A 14,775-nucleotide genomic window follows, 5' to 3' on the forward strand; every position below is an offset into this window, starting at 1 on the left:
ATAAAGATTTAATTTTTCTTGCTTGTTTTTGGCAATTATGCAAGATGTGTTGATCACTGACATCTAATGATACTGTTTGTAAATTGTTATAAACTTCATCAGAACGGATACATGCTCAGTAGATGGATGTTGTCATGGTAACTGGTTATTGTTGTAGGTTAAGATCAGGGTTTCGTGGTATACATAAGCACATTGTGTAGAAAGAAGGGATGTTAACACAAAGAATGGATGACTCACAATTTGTCCATGAAATAGTTGTCTCAGTCAAACATATATATTTTCAAAAGAATAAAATTCTAAAGGAACCTTGGACAGCCCTTAATTTCAGAGCTGAGTCTAGACTTGTTTGATGATTCCAGAATTGAGATAGAATCCAATTTTTAATTATTCTCAAGGATTTTTGTGGCAGATGTATACTTAATCAGTGTGTTTTACATTTGTCTGAGTAAGATTGCTGTATCAAACCCCATGGTTGTTCAGCTGGAGAAGATGTCATCATTCTACATCGTTGCCACCCCAGCAGGAACCCTATGAAAAATAATATTAAAGTTTTTTAGTGAAATATGGATAACACACAGGTGTAAATATGATAAGTCATGTTGGTTTTTTTTGGTTTTTTTTGCTTTTAAGGCAATTGCATGACCTAATGGTACTCCTTGTACATCAGTGAATAAGTCATCTAATAACTCATTGGTTATTAAGTACAGTTATTAAGTTAATAAAGTCACCTCATTCAATATGTTATTTCTTAAGTCATGTAAGTCATTTCTTAAGATAAATCTTATGAATCCACCTTGCAGAAATGTAAGCTGCAAGCAACCCCCAAAACATCTTAGTAGCATTGGAATCTGGCACACCTAAGGGGCACAACTCTGTAAGCAAATTGTAAGCATTGGTCACTCGTCTACACTGTTGAAGTTTGGGATCAAAATGTTTGTTAAAGTGGCATGTGTGTGTTATGTATATTATATCCCAATCGTTTTGATCGGTGCTCATGATATCAGTCACTGGGTCAATTTGTTCAGCACAGGTTACTTTATGGGTGCTGTCTTTTGTTGAAATATACTGAACACCAAAAGAAATGCAATTGTGACTTTTTGTCAAGTTTTCAAAAAGCAGGCATGGCTACAGGTGAAAATGATTGCAGCTGAAATCAGCTGTGGGCAATGGGGGCAGTTTTGAGCATGTAAATAAGCCAAAATGTGATTTGTTGATTCTGGACTAATTATCCCCTGAGCATTTCAGTCATATTATAGCGAACTGTAGGAGGAAGGCCTGAAGTGATGGATTGGACGAAGTGTGTGTAGCATTACATCATCTGTAAGTCAATGCTTTAGTGTAGAATTAAGATGGGTTGTAGCATTACAATCAGGACCCTGGTCACACACTTATCACTTAGATGAGTGAGTGAGTAAGTGAGTGAAGTTTTAGGCTGCACTCAGCCTTTTACGACAAGCATAGTCGCCTTTTATGGCAAGACCACCTTGATGAAACTGACATGAACGAGTATGATGCTGACAAACCTATATAGATGTACTTAGTTAAGGTGAACCAACTCTCATAGGTTTTCTGGTGTACCAAGGGACACAACTCTGTAGTAAATGTCAAAGCCCAAACCGTTATTTCCCCCCTTGCTATGAGATATTGTTAAAGGTGGTGTTAAACCCATATGCTCCTCCTGCTAATCTGTAAACATTTTTTGAGTAATTGTTGTGTTTGATGTAGTATGTAAGCAATTAGTCAAATAGTCAAGCATGTCTAATTTTATTTGATGAGTCATTATGTTGCTATTTTTTGTGAGTTATTTTTTATAAAGCATTCTTTTCATGTAAGACTGATAACACTTTTGCTGAGTCATTTTGCCTATTCAATACCTCTTGCTTGTTGTTGGAGGACAGGTGGTTGGGGTAGCCTAGTGGTCAAAACCTGCCATATATTGCCAAAGTCTCGGATTTCAGTAATGTCAAAGTCCTGAGTTTTATTTCCCACATACGTAGAATGTGTGAAGCCCATTATGGTGTCATCTGCCATGGTATTGCTGGAATATTGCCAACAGGCATCATTAAACCGTCTTTCTCTCTCTCCTCTCTCTCTCCATCTCTGTCACTCTCATACACACAGGTGGGCAGAAGAGGTAGGGGATTCGAAGTTTGGGAACACAGTCTCAGATATTCTTATCCTTGAGTTGACAAAGAAAGATGATCACTTTTCTTTTAGTTTTGTATGTTTTTTACTATTTTTACCATAAAATATCTTATTCAGTTTTTATGGCAGAAATTTAAAAGTGATTGCTTCAAAGAACCTTAGTTTGTTACTTGTCAAAAGCTCACTTATCCCTTTATTATGTTATTATTTAACTGTTTAATTACTGAAAGTTCAGTTACTGTTTTCGTTTTGTTGGGGTTGATGGAGGACGAGATGCTCTCAACATTCATGGATGAGCTGCTTGGTTTATGTTTAGTTATATTGATGAATGGATGGATGTGTGAATGCACAGATGTGTGAGTGATGGATGGATGGATGGATGAGTGATGGATGTTGGGTGAGTGAGGGATGGATGGATGATGGATGGATGGATGAGTGATGGATGGATGGATGAGTGATGATGAATGAGTGATGGATGTTGGGTGAGTGAGGGATGGATGGATGATGGATGGATGGATGAGTGATGGATGGATGGATGAGTGATGATGAATAATGAGTGATGGATGATGGTGATGGATGGGTGAGCAAATGGATGGATGGCAGACAAGGATGAGTGGTAAGATGAGCAAATGGATGGATAGACATAAGGATGAGTGGATGGATGATGAGCAAATGGATGGATGGCAGACAAGGATGAGTGATGGACTGATGGATGAGCTATGGGCAAATGGATGGATGGGTAGACATAAGGATAAGTCTATGGATGGATGGGTGATGGACTGATGGATGGACAATTAGATGAGGGGATGACAGATGAATGCTTGGATGGACAGACGGATGGATGGACAAATATATGGATGGACAGATGGATAAGAAATGGACAGATGGATGGATGGGCAAAAAGATGGATGAGTGGATGGACATATAGATGGGCTAATGGATTGGTGTGCAGATGGTGGGTTGTTGCATGTTATAGATAATGGGTAGGTGTGTTAGATGAATGAAAGCAAGGATGAATAGATGAGTTCAGAATAAATTGATGGGTTCAGGATGAAGTGAATTATGGACAGATCATTGATCATCTGTTCCTCAATTGAACCATGTCTTTATGTCAAGCACTGGCAGTGTGAAATACCAGTAGAAAAGGTAGATGCTTATGTCCAAATGTCTGTGTAGTTGGGCAATTTTGTAATTTAGCTAATTAAAGTGAAAACTTCCCAATGTTTTGTTTGTTGTTGGTGAGTGTGTGCTTACCACAACAGTTCAACACAGAGAGGGAGTGATACTGTGTTACAATGGTATATACAACAATACAAGCATGGGCCAGTCCATTTATCAGCATAGGATTGGCTGGTATGTAACTATCAAGTGGAATCTACCAAGATAGGGATCTTCCACTTGTGACGTCACATACCTGCATACTATATAGCCGATTATCGAGTCGTCACCCAGATGTGATGCTGGCTAACAGCGTGGATGACAACTACGTATTACTGAACTTTGTTTTACTGAAACATTTTACCTGCTGAATTCTAGGATGACAACTCCGTGATATTGCTTGCTGGACTGTGTATTCTGACGTACAAGACTTATCTGGATTTTTCCTTTTTGCTGAGAAGGGTATATTTCATAGATATTTCAGAACAGGTGTTACAAGATAGGAATAAGTTATAAATAAACATTCATAACCCAAAACTTATCAAAAGCTGAACAATGTCTGTTTTTTCCCCGGACAGCGAGCAAAGCAGTAACGTCATGTCTGCCATCAGTTTATCGACCAACATGCAGTCCGGCCTGAGTTCCTTAACATCCTTCCATAAACTCAATCCAACTTTTATATACTCCACAATCCTAATAACTGTGATTGTTGGCGGGATGCGCACAACACGAAGAGGCCTTCTACAATTCCTCAAGATCTTCCTTGGCGACTTCTGGTGCCAAATGAGAAAGCTCTCCCCACACCTGCTGCTCATGTATGGTATAAATAAGAGTGTTCCAGCCGGTGTTCAGCAGTTGATGAGGAAGAAAGTCCAATATGTGTATAAATCTCTGTTAAAAAGACTGAAACTATGGGTTAAAAAAAACCCCAAAGCTAAACACAGCCTTCACAATCAAAGAAAAGTCAACAAGACGGTAAGAAATTGGTTGTCTTTTTTCATTTGTCTTTGAACCAGAATTTGTCATCAACAACTTGTGTACATCTTTGAGGCTGAATGCTTATGTAGCGTCTTCAGATTTGGAACAATGTTTGAATCTTTCAGGGATGACATGCACAGTGCTTTTGTTGCAGATGTCATGCGTATGCCAATAATATGGCTTAGAGTTCTGTTGAGTCATAAAGTTACAAATACTTTGTGGATATCAACCAAGAACTGTTTCTTGCAGCTTCAACAGCTAAATTCTTACAAAAGCCTTGGTAATGTACATGCATGCTGATATGTTTATTCATGGTATGATAAGTACAGTGGTAAGTATGTGATGGGAATGTCAAAGACAACTTCAGGTTTGCCTGAATCAGAATAGACTAGGAAATCTCAGCTCTAGAGCCTGTTTACAGGACTATTTTCATTACTTTTAGCATCACAGTGATGACCGTTTCAGTCAACTCAAAAGCTAAACTAACTGTGGATTTATCATTTTGGAAGAACTGTGTTTAGATGCTTGGTTATTTCCATCAGTTACTTACGTCAGAGAAACATGTTTTGCATGCTTACCGTGGTTAAATAATTGTACAAGATAACCTTTGTTTGGTCAGATATTAGTGGGACCTCTGTTCAGTCAGTGATCACAAAGGAAAATGTCCTGTTAGAAGGTTAGAGCTTAGTATGACGGGAACATTAGAACTGTCATATTGGCCATGTGCTGTAGTGAATACCCCAGGCTTTTGCTGTTACTTACTCTGATGTTTTTGAAGGTCTTACAGGGTAACCTAGTGGTTAAATCGTTCGCTCATCACTCGAAGACCTGGGTTCGATTCTCCACATGGGTATAACGTGTACAGTCCATTTCTGATGTTCCCTGCCCTGGTATTTCAGGAATATTTCTGAAAATCTGCGTAAAATCCCAACTAATTCACTCAGATTCTTTGGAGAATTTTAGAACACGAGGCAAGAACTTGTATTGCAACGAGTATTGAAATGCATTCTTCTTTCTTTTTGCACAAAGATGACACACTGTCTGTTATAAGTCTGTGTTAAAGTATGGAATCAGTGATCATGACGCTATGATCACAAAGAGAAACAAGGCCATCATAAGGAGTCGTTGCAGGTCCCAAAGCCTATCTAGTGACTTAGCATGGTTTTACATTGCTTTTTATCCCCCAGGCATGTAATGCAGGGGGATATAATCGACGCCTCATCTGTCCGTCCATCCATCTGTCCCACAGTCCACCGTCCGTCCATCCGTCTGTCCATCCGTAATCATTTTGTTTCCGGAACATAACTCAGAAACTGTTCAATATTTTTAGACCAAACTTGATAGATATAGTAATCTATGGTTGTGCCTTTTGCTATTTACAGATGTTTGGCATTTATATTTTTTCTGTTTTTCAATGGAACATTTTGGTGTTAGTCTTATGGTGGGGTGGGCTTCGTTTCCGGAAAAGAACTCAAAAACCATTCAATATTTTTCTACAAAATGTGGTAGATATATCAATCAGAACCTAAAGTGGTGCCTTTTGCTATGTACAGGTTTTTGTGATTTATTATTTTCTCGGTTTCCATGGAAACGTTTTGGACTTAGTCTCAAAATGGAGGGATGGGTTTCATTTCTGGAGCAGAACTCAAAAACCATTCAATATTCTTCTGCAAAACTTGTTAGATATATCAATCGAAACCTATAGTGGTGCCTTTTGGTATTTACAGGTTTTGTGATTTATTATTTTCTCGGTTTCCTTGGAAATGTTTTTGACGTACTCTCAAAAGTGATAGGTGTGTTTCGTTTCCGGAGTAGAACTCAAAAACTTCTTAATATCTGTTAGTAAAACTTGTCAGATATATGTTGCAGACCCCAAAGTGGTGCCTTTTGCTACTTACAGGTTTGTGTGATTTATTATTTTCTCGGTTTCCATGGAAACGGTTCAGACTTAATCTCAAAATGGACAGATGGGTTTCGTTTCCGGAGCAGAACTCAAAAACCATTTAATATTTTTCTGCAAAACTTGTTAGATATATCAATCACAACCTATAGTGGTGCCTTTTGCTGTACAGGATCTCGAGATTTGTTATTTTCTCGGTTTCCATGGAAACGTTTTAGACCTAGTCTGAAAAGTGAATGGTGTGTTTTGTTTCCAGAGCAGAACTCAAAAACTTCTTAATATCTCTCAGTAAAACTGAAACACAAGGTTTTTGTGATGTATTATTTTCTTGGTTTTCATGGGAACGTTTCGGACATAGTCTCAAAATGGAGGGATGGGCTTTATTCCCAGAGCACAACTCAAAAACCATTTCATGTCTTTCAATATATCTTGGCAGAAAAATGAGACACTGTCAGATGATTTGTCCTTTCAAACATGTTGGGGCCGGGGGGATATGTCATCTTCTGATGACTGTTGTATCAATAGTACAACAATTTCATGGCAGGAGACACCAGAAATGAGCTTCACATAATTTGGGGGGAATCAAACCCAGATCTTTGGCATGATGAGCAAACGCTTTAACCACTAGACTACCCCACTACCCATGGACGTTGTGGCTTGGTGTTAGTTGTGTTAGGTCAGAGACACTGTGGAATATTGTCTGGCAAATATTTTAACTGGACTGGAACTACTCTTCTTGGTAAACAAGAGTGAGGATGTATTTTGCCACTTTTGGAAATATTCCAACATCACAAAGGAATATTTTTGAAACCAGAAACTGGTTTCACACATTGTACCCATGAGGAGGCTTGTACTCAGGCCTTCAGGGTGATGAACGAATGCTTTAGCCTCCAATGCTCCTTCAGTAAATGTACAGTGGAACTGTAAAGCTGATTTCTGATTTCTTAGTCAGGCGCACTTAACTGATTTGGTTTTGATGGGACATGATGCTCTGTACAGCATTGGGCTTTGGGCACATTTGGCATCGCCTTGTGAATTTGTTTGAAATGTGCCTCTGTTCAATCTACTGTCTGCTCAAAAGAGTGAATTAATCGAATTCCCATTGTCTGTTCTTCCTGGATGAGTGAGTGAGTGAGTTTGTTTTTTTTGTTGCTTTTAGCAATATTCCAGCAAAGTTACAGCAGCGGACACGGAAATGGGCTTCATGTTGTACCTGTGTGGTGAATCTCATGCAGGCCTTCGGCCTAATGAGTGAATGTTCTTTCCACTTTGCCCACCACCACCCACTGCTCAAAAGAAGTTAATGAATATTCATTCTTTCACATTATTTCAGTTAACCTGTCATAGCATGTCAGATTAATGATAGTAATATTGAGAATAGTAGTATTGAAAAATAGGATTGTGTTTAACTTCTTTTGAGTAGTATGTCGTTATGAATGTACACAAACAGTATTTCGTCATATGAACAGGGTAGAGAATTGCCTCTGCAACCCATGAAGGTCCCTGTGAGAAGTGGTCTTTAGTAAATCATGCTTGTCGACTTTGAGATCGGGTGGTCAGGCTTGCAGACTTGTAATCATATCAAACATGTTATCAGATCCCAGTTATGTAACTCAGTGCTCATGATGTCAATCACTGTATTGCCATGTTCAGACTTGATAATTAACAGATTGCTGTTGAATATTGATGAATGTGGTGACAACAATACCAACAGCAAACTTGGGTTTCTGTTCATGGCTACATGCAAAACAAATAATCTGTGATACCAGCAAACTAATTATACCAGGTCCCACTGGGGACAATATTCTGTGATGTACATGAGTAGAGTGACCAATATCCACCTCAAAAATGCTCAGTGCTGCATAGCACATAAACTAAAGGGAAAAATACGTAATAATTTCCACTGTTCTTTACAAGCTATGCAATATAAAGCTTGTGAAGAAACATGGAAAATAAGGGAACACTTGTGCTTTCATGTGATCCCTTACTTACTTCTCTCAGTATATCATCACCACCACATCAGCTTACTATTTACGTTTATTTGTGTGATGCAACACATTTGATTAGAGCACCACAAATCACTGTTACTCAGAAACTTGAGATAGTTGAAAGCATATATTTGACAATGATAATATTCCAAGAGATATTCTAGATATACTAGACTCTAATGCATTATGTCAATGGCAACAGATGATGCCTTTCTTATTTAATACGTTCTGTCCACTGCAACACATGTCAGTGTGATATGTATACTGAATTTGTATGTACTTAATTGATAATGAGTAGCAATGTAACACATGCTATGTTTGGAATTACGCTTCCTCGGTACAGACTGTGGTAGTTTTAGGATGAATGTCATCTTTACACTTGACCACTTTCTAAATCACATTGTGTGTACATAAGAGAAACATAGTACTACACAGAGAAAGTATAATCCCAAATATACTTATTATATGTATATATCATTTGAGGCCTGAGTTCACTTGTTGTTACAACACTGCACTCAGCAATAGTTATTGAACGTACATAAATCGTCAATCAATAATTGCCACGGATTCTTAAAACATTGTGCACTTGTTGGTCAAGTGAAGTTCCGATGCTTCTACATCTAAATATTTTACTCATGAGTCTGCTTTTCCATATTCTTGCAGTAATTATTATCTGTTTGATATACTGAGCAGGTTGGGCTCAATTGGAATAATGTTGAACGGTATTCCAATTAGTGGTAATTACATAATAGCATGTCAGCTCTATATTGTTAACCATCTACTGCTTTAGAATATCAGTTCAGTGTTCACGTAACAATAGACCCATGAAAGTAGAATAGGCCTTCAGCAACCCATGCTTGCCATAAAGGCGATTATGCTTGTAAGAGGTGACTATCAGAGTCGGATGGTCAGGCTCACTGACTTGGTTGACTCACGTCAACAGTTCTAGATCAGTTGCACAGATTGATGCTCATGTTGTTGGTCACTAGATTGTCTGGTCCAGACTCGATTATTTACAGACCGCCACCATATAGCTGGAATATTGCAGCGTATAGTGGAATAGTGCAGCGTAAAACTAAACTCACTCACTCACATAACAATATTTGCACTGATTTGTGGTTTATTTTAAGTTATTGGAGTTTGTTTTATAGTACGTTGTATATGTCCTTTACGTATAGTATTAAGTGTATCTGTTCAGATGATATGGTGCTTCTTTTCGAGTTGTTTGTGATGTTTATATCTGATGATGGTTTCAGGTCACGCTATACCGAAAAATGCCTTTAAAAGTAATATCCAGACTGTGGGGGCGCTTCAACGACATTCACCTTCCTGTCTTCCTTCGCCATCCCCTGCTCAGTATTTACGTGTGGATGTTTGGTTGTAATCTGTCCGAAGCTGAGATCGAAGACTTAAAGCACTACCGAAATCTTGGCGAGTTTTTCCGTCGACGGTTGAAACCCAATGTTCGACCAATTGATGAAGTTCATGTACTGGTAAGTTGCATGTGTTTCAAAGGTTTATTCTAATGGATTATTTACAGACTGTCGCCATATTGCTGGAGTGAGTGAGTGAGTGACTGCATTTGCTTGGTTTGTCAGTATTCCAGCAGTATTGTGATTGGGTACCCAGATTTACTAAGATGTAACTCGCCTCAAAGTTACTAGTTTTGGGGTCATTACAGGCAGTGTCAAGGTCTTTTAAAGTAACGGTGTAGAGGACTGTGCGGTTTGATCATTCATTAGAGCCTGGAATGAATCATGTGGACTGGTGGGTGAAATGATTCACATATTAGCTCTGAAACAAACGACCAAGCCCATAGCTGAGCATAGATGTGTTGTAGGTGCAGTGGATAATATTGTTTGTCCATCTGGACATGGTGAATTATTTTTCTGCATCCGTTTTCAACATTTGTATGTAATGGATGCACATTTGCATATTGCATAAAACCTGTTTTACTCCAGAAATGGGTTTCACACATTAAACCATGTGACACAAGAATTGAGTTGAATGAATACTTTATCTGCAAGTAAACTGTAGGAATTTGGCAGCTCTTAATTTTGGATGTAAACTCCTTTCTGGGGAGTAACAAATTCTGTCCCGGAAAGTATGTGTCTTATACATGGTTCTTTATTCCTTAATTACGTCTGTCTGTTATTTCAACTGTCGTATGTTGTTGTACCCAGTCCAGTCTCTAACCTTGGATCTTATCAGGTGATACTGTGGAGGTAGTTTCAGTAAATGTCCACCGTTATCACACCTCTGTATCACCTGCCTTTACCTCTCAGCAGGATGATAACATGCCTGATGACCGTAAAACAGGGGTATGATCTTGCGGCATCATGGATATGTTATCGACCTGTGTATATCGGCAAACTGGACGATGTCAATATGGACTATGACTCTCATGACCTCAGTACTGAGGTCATGATCTCTTGGTCTATTTGTCGCGTGCAAAAATGATCCTACTCTGGTTTCTCCATGATAGCAGCCTATATATATATATATATATATATGTACCAACATTTCAACATCTACTACCCACATGTATCCTGATGTCTGAATGTTAAGTTTAGTAATGAAACATATAATGTCATCTAAACAATGCATTTGTTGCCTTGGTAACATTTGGTCTGTGTGACTGCCAATTTTATAGTAAGTATTGTGTTGTAATCACTTACATAAATGAACAAGCATTTGACCAAATTAGAAAAAGTTACCCCAATAAAGATAATTGGTGGACCATTTGCCTTGATCTATTGCCCCAAAGATACATGGGATTGCTTTTAAGGTGTTATTTATGTTCACTCGTGCCCTTCATTTAGTTGTAATAATTTTATAGCAATATTGTCAGCTGTTTTTTAAATAAATTGTGTCTTTTCTTCTTTTTTTATCTTCTCTTCTCACAGTAGTAGTTCCTATATGGACACATTTCTGGAAATCATTACCCATGTAAAGAGGTAATCATTTTGCAGACAGGTTCATGAGTGGCTAGGTTATCGTAAGGGATTCAAGTAGTGTTGCAGAGTTACTTCCCATGGGCAGGTGCTAAACTCTTTGGTAGTGACTTTTAGTTTGGTTTCACAACTTCAGCACTTTGGATACTGTGACATTACTGAAAAACTGATCATAACTGCTTTAAACTTTTGCAGACAAGCCCAGCAGACGGCAAGATCCTGCACCATGGCAAGGTCGAGAATGGGTTGGTGGAGCAAGTCAAGGGGGTGACATACTCACTCCGGGGTTTCCTTGGGCCAGCTTGGCAGCGAAATCGACATGGCGAGGACATCAACCACCTATCTGACGAGGAGTACCAGAACCGACTGGGTGTCAAACCTGGGCACAATCTGTACCACACCATCATCTACTTGGCCCCCGGCGACTACCACCGATTCCACGCCCCCACCAAGTGGAACGTACAACATCGCCGACACTTTCCAGGTGGGCATTGTGTTCTGTCTCTCTGGGTTGGGGTGTCTTGTTTCATGCCTTTGTCCGACTGGGGGCAGTGGGGAGGCCTAGTGGTTCAAGCACTCACTCGCCACGCCAAAGCCCAGGGTTCAGTTCCCCACATGGGTACTATGTGTGAAGCCCATTTCTGGTGTACCCCACTGTGATAAGATGGCGTAAAACTGAACTCACTCACTCCCTCTGTTTGTTCGTCTGGATCCTAGGTCTATGTTAGTAGTGTACATGAACTGATCCTCTGTTTGGTTGTTGGAGTTGCATTGACTTCGTCTGGATACAGTGTCAATAGCACATTATGGGTCTGTCTCCTTGTGACTGAGTATGTAGCTCTGTACTTGTTTGTCTGTGGGCCTGTGTAGGTCTTTGTTTATATCTCCACATCTTTTTGTCATTATTTCTTCCATTCTTAGTTATTTTTAAGTTGTCATTAAGTTATTCCAATGTTTTAACTTTGTGTATGTCAGGACACGCATTACAGTCATTGGAGTGTGTTTTTAATTTGAAAAAGTTTCAAAACTTTCAATTCTTTTAAACAGAAGAAAATGTTATTTGAAGTTAAACATTTTTCAGATTATCACCTTTTAGAAATTCAGGAATAATATTACTTATATCTTTAATGGCACATTGATGATTTCTGATTTACTTGGTTTGTCTCATGTTTCCTTCAAAATTTGCATTGTTTCCAAAAGAGCATTTTCCTGTTTGACTGAAATGCAACAGTGATAGCTGACACAGTAATGACTGCCATATTTCCTCATGTGAACACATTTAACACACATCAAACCTGTAGTATCGTCAATCTGAGCTATTATGAACAGATGAAACTGATGGTTAAGTTATTTTAAATATGTAAGCTGTATCATATACACAGTCTGACTCTAAGCATCTTCAAAAGTGAAAGTAACTCAGTATTTTCAAAAGAATATTAAGGAAGATTTATCAGAGATGATTTTTTTTATAACTATTGACATGGTGTGTATGAAAATATGCTCACATGAGGAACTTTTTTCGCTGTTCTCCTTTATATTTGTATCCATTCTTGTAAGTCATTCTGCTGTTTTATTTATCATTTATCCATCCCCATTAAAATCAGATCATTACCACTGTGTGACAACGATACAGATTCTTGTACCATTGTCAGGATTATGCAACCCTGCTTCTTAAATGCTTCTGAAAGAAGGAAGATCTGCCGTAAGAAGTCAGACGTCTGTTGGACCAAACAGTACTTGCTTTTGTTACATGTTCAGATATTGACAACTTTGTTAAAATGCTAGTCAAAACATGGTTACATAATGGAAGCCTCTAGAGGGAAAGTAGTATCGACCAGCATGATACAGCTGCTTCCTTTTCGGCTAATAATGACTTTCATTGGTTGCTTCATGTTTGTGTAAACAGGTTTTTTTGACTGGAGTTGTAACAGGGTGTCATAAGATCTTTGCCACATGGTAACAAGAACTAAGATCTGGTTTTAACAAGGTGTCTTGCTTAATTGCTTGCTCTGTTCATAGCCAAATATATTTTTTGGTTTTAATCTTGATACTTGCCCTTTTTATATTCTTCTCAAGTACATGATAACATTAAGTTAGGCATATGATACAATACCGTCAGAGATGCCAAGCCTTATTTGAAGCTTTTGAGTAAATACAGGGTTAAAAAATATCAAATTTCCCATAAAAAAATAATGTTAACAGTGATCAGCAGTTTGGCTGTGAAGCATTGTTAGACCTGGGTGTCCTTGAAACACATGGTCAAAGCTCAGCTCATTCACAAATTTTATTATTATGATCATATGACATTAAGAATATGTTTTACAATTCAATTTACATAGTACATAGTGCCTCTCTGCACCCAAAAATATACCAACCTATCAGAAACCTTCAATTACTGAGAAATGGCTATTTCAACACTGTGTGAATTGAAAGCATGGCTCTCATTGGTCAGTTGAGTCTTGCTGTATAATGTTTCAAATCACCAGTGCATTGAATGTTTGTTCTGTTATGGTTTAGGCACTAAACAATTCATTGAAAAAATGACGAAAAAATATAATACACAAGCACAATAGAGTAATTTAGCCTCAGAATTTTATGTTACCCATGAATTATATGTGTTTGGCATCTCTGATTCCACTCCATATACTGTTGGTATTTTCTACCCACACAAACTGTAAATCCATATTATATTGCAACAGACATGGCTGACAGCGGTCGGGTCTCTCTCCACTCAGCGTTGTAACCTGAGGTATCTGTATACAAACGCAACACACCCCACACACGTCGGACGACATACACCTGCGTACACCATACCCGAAAACTCTGAACAGATACACAACCTCAAAAATATACAACTACACATGTATTTGTTAATCCTTTTAAGCTAAAATGAATAAGAATGAAGTTGATTTCATTTTAATTTTCAGAAAACAAATCACCAAAAAAAACAAAACAATTTGTTTGTTCGTTTCTGTATTTTTTAACTTAAAGCTGCTTAAGAATTAATTCCTTAAGTTCTTTTCCAGCTTTAATCCCTTACGTAGATTTCTCATTTTAAAAGCATCAAAATATTTTTTCCAAAACTTAAAAATTCTGAAAAATGATTTGCATTTTTCATTTGTTCCGTTTCATTGTGACTATTTTGTTATACATTTGATTTGAAGTATTTGATGCATGGATAGGAGAAATCTATGTATTTTTTTCCAGAAAGGAACTTGTCGTGAAAATAACACAGTTCACTATAATGAATGGATTGTAAAACAAGTCATGTCTGAATCTTTACACCTTATCAAGAAATACCCTCTGATATCTTAAGCTTTCCAATTTTTTATTGATAATGTCCTGAATTTTACATGATGCACGACAAGTTCCTTCCAAAGCATGTTCCCTTCTGCATCATCAGCTGTTGCACAGCATGAACAAGTTAATTTTTCTTTCACGTTCCATCAACAAGTCACCATAGACGTTAATTGTGTTAGAAATTTGTGTCTATGAAGTTAATGCAACTGGATAAAAGTTTATCACATGTGAATTATGACTAAAGTTACTCATGGATCCATATTTAAAAAGTAGGAAGGGAGATGCTTCGATGTCATATTGTTGAAAGGCCATTTAAAATGTTCTTCAGATTTACAGGAACACTTCATTTGGC

General features: G+C 38.0%; 1 protein-coding gene across 4 annotated transcripts in view; it reads left to right on the plus strand.

The window, feature by feature from the left end:
- The window catches only part of LOC137255993 (phosphatidylserine decarboxylase proenzyme, mitochondrial-like), a 44,074-nt gene that overhangs the window by 23,628 nt on the left and 5,671 nt on the right, over positions 1-14,775 (plus strand). For 2 of the 4 annotated variants that reach the window (XM_067793641.1, XM_067793633.1), the window contains exons 2-4: positions 3,882-4,278; positions 9,426-9,662; positions 11,319-11,607. In XM_067793641.1, the coding sequence (XP_067649742.1) occupies positions 3,882-4,278; positions 9,426-9,662; positions 11,319-11,607 (923 nt within the window). The remainder of the gene's footprint in view (positions 1-3,881; positions 4,279-9,425; positions 9,663-11,318; positions 11,608-14,775) is intronic. The other 2 variants (XM_067793650.1, XM_067793660.1) reach the window with 1 other exon arrangement.

The sequence above is a fragment of the Haliotis asinina genome, chromosome 1, assembly GCF_037392515.1.
Source record: "Haliotis asinina isolate JCU_RB_2024 chromosome 1, JCU_Hal_asi_v2, whole genome shotgun sequence".
Lineage (NCBI taxonomy): Eukaryota > Metazoa > Mollusca > Gastropoda > Lepetellida > Haliotidae > Haliotis > Haliotis asinina.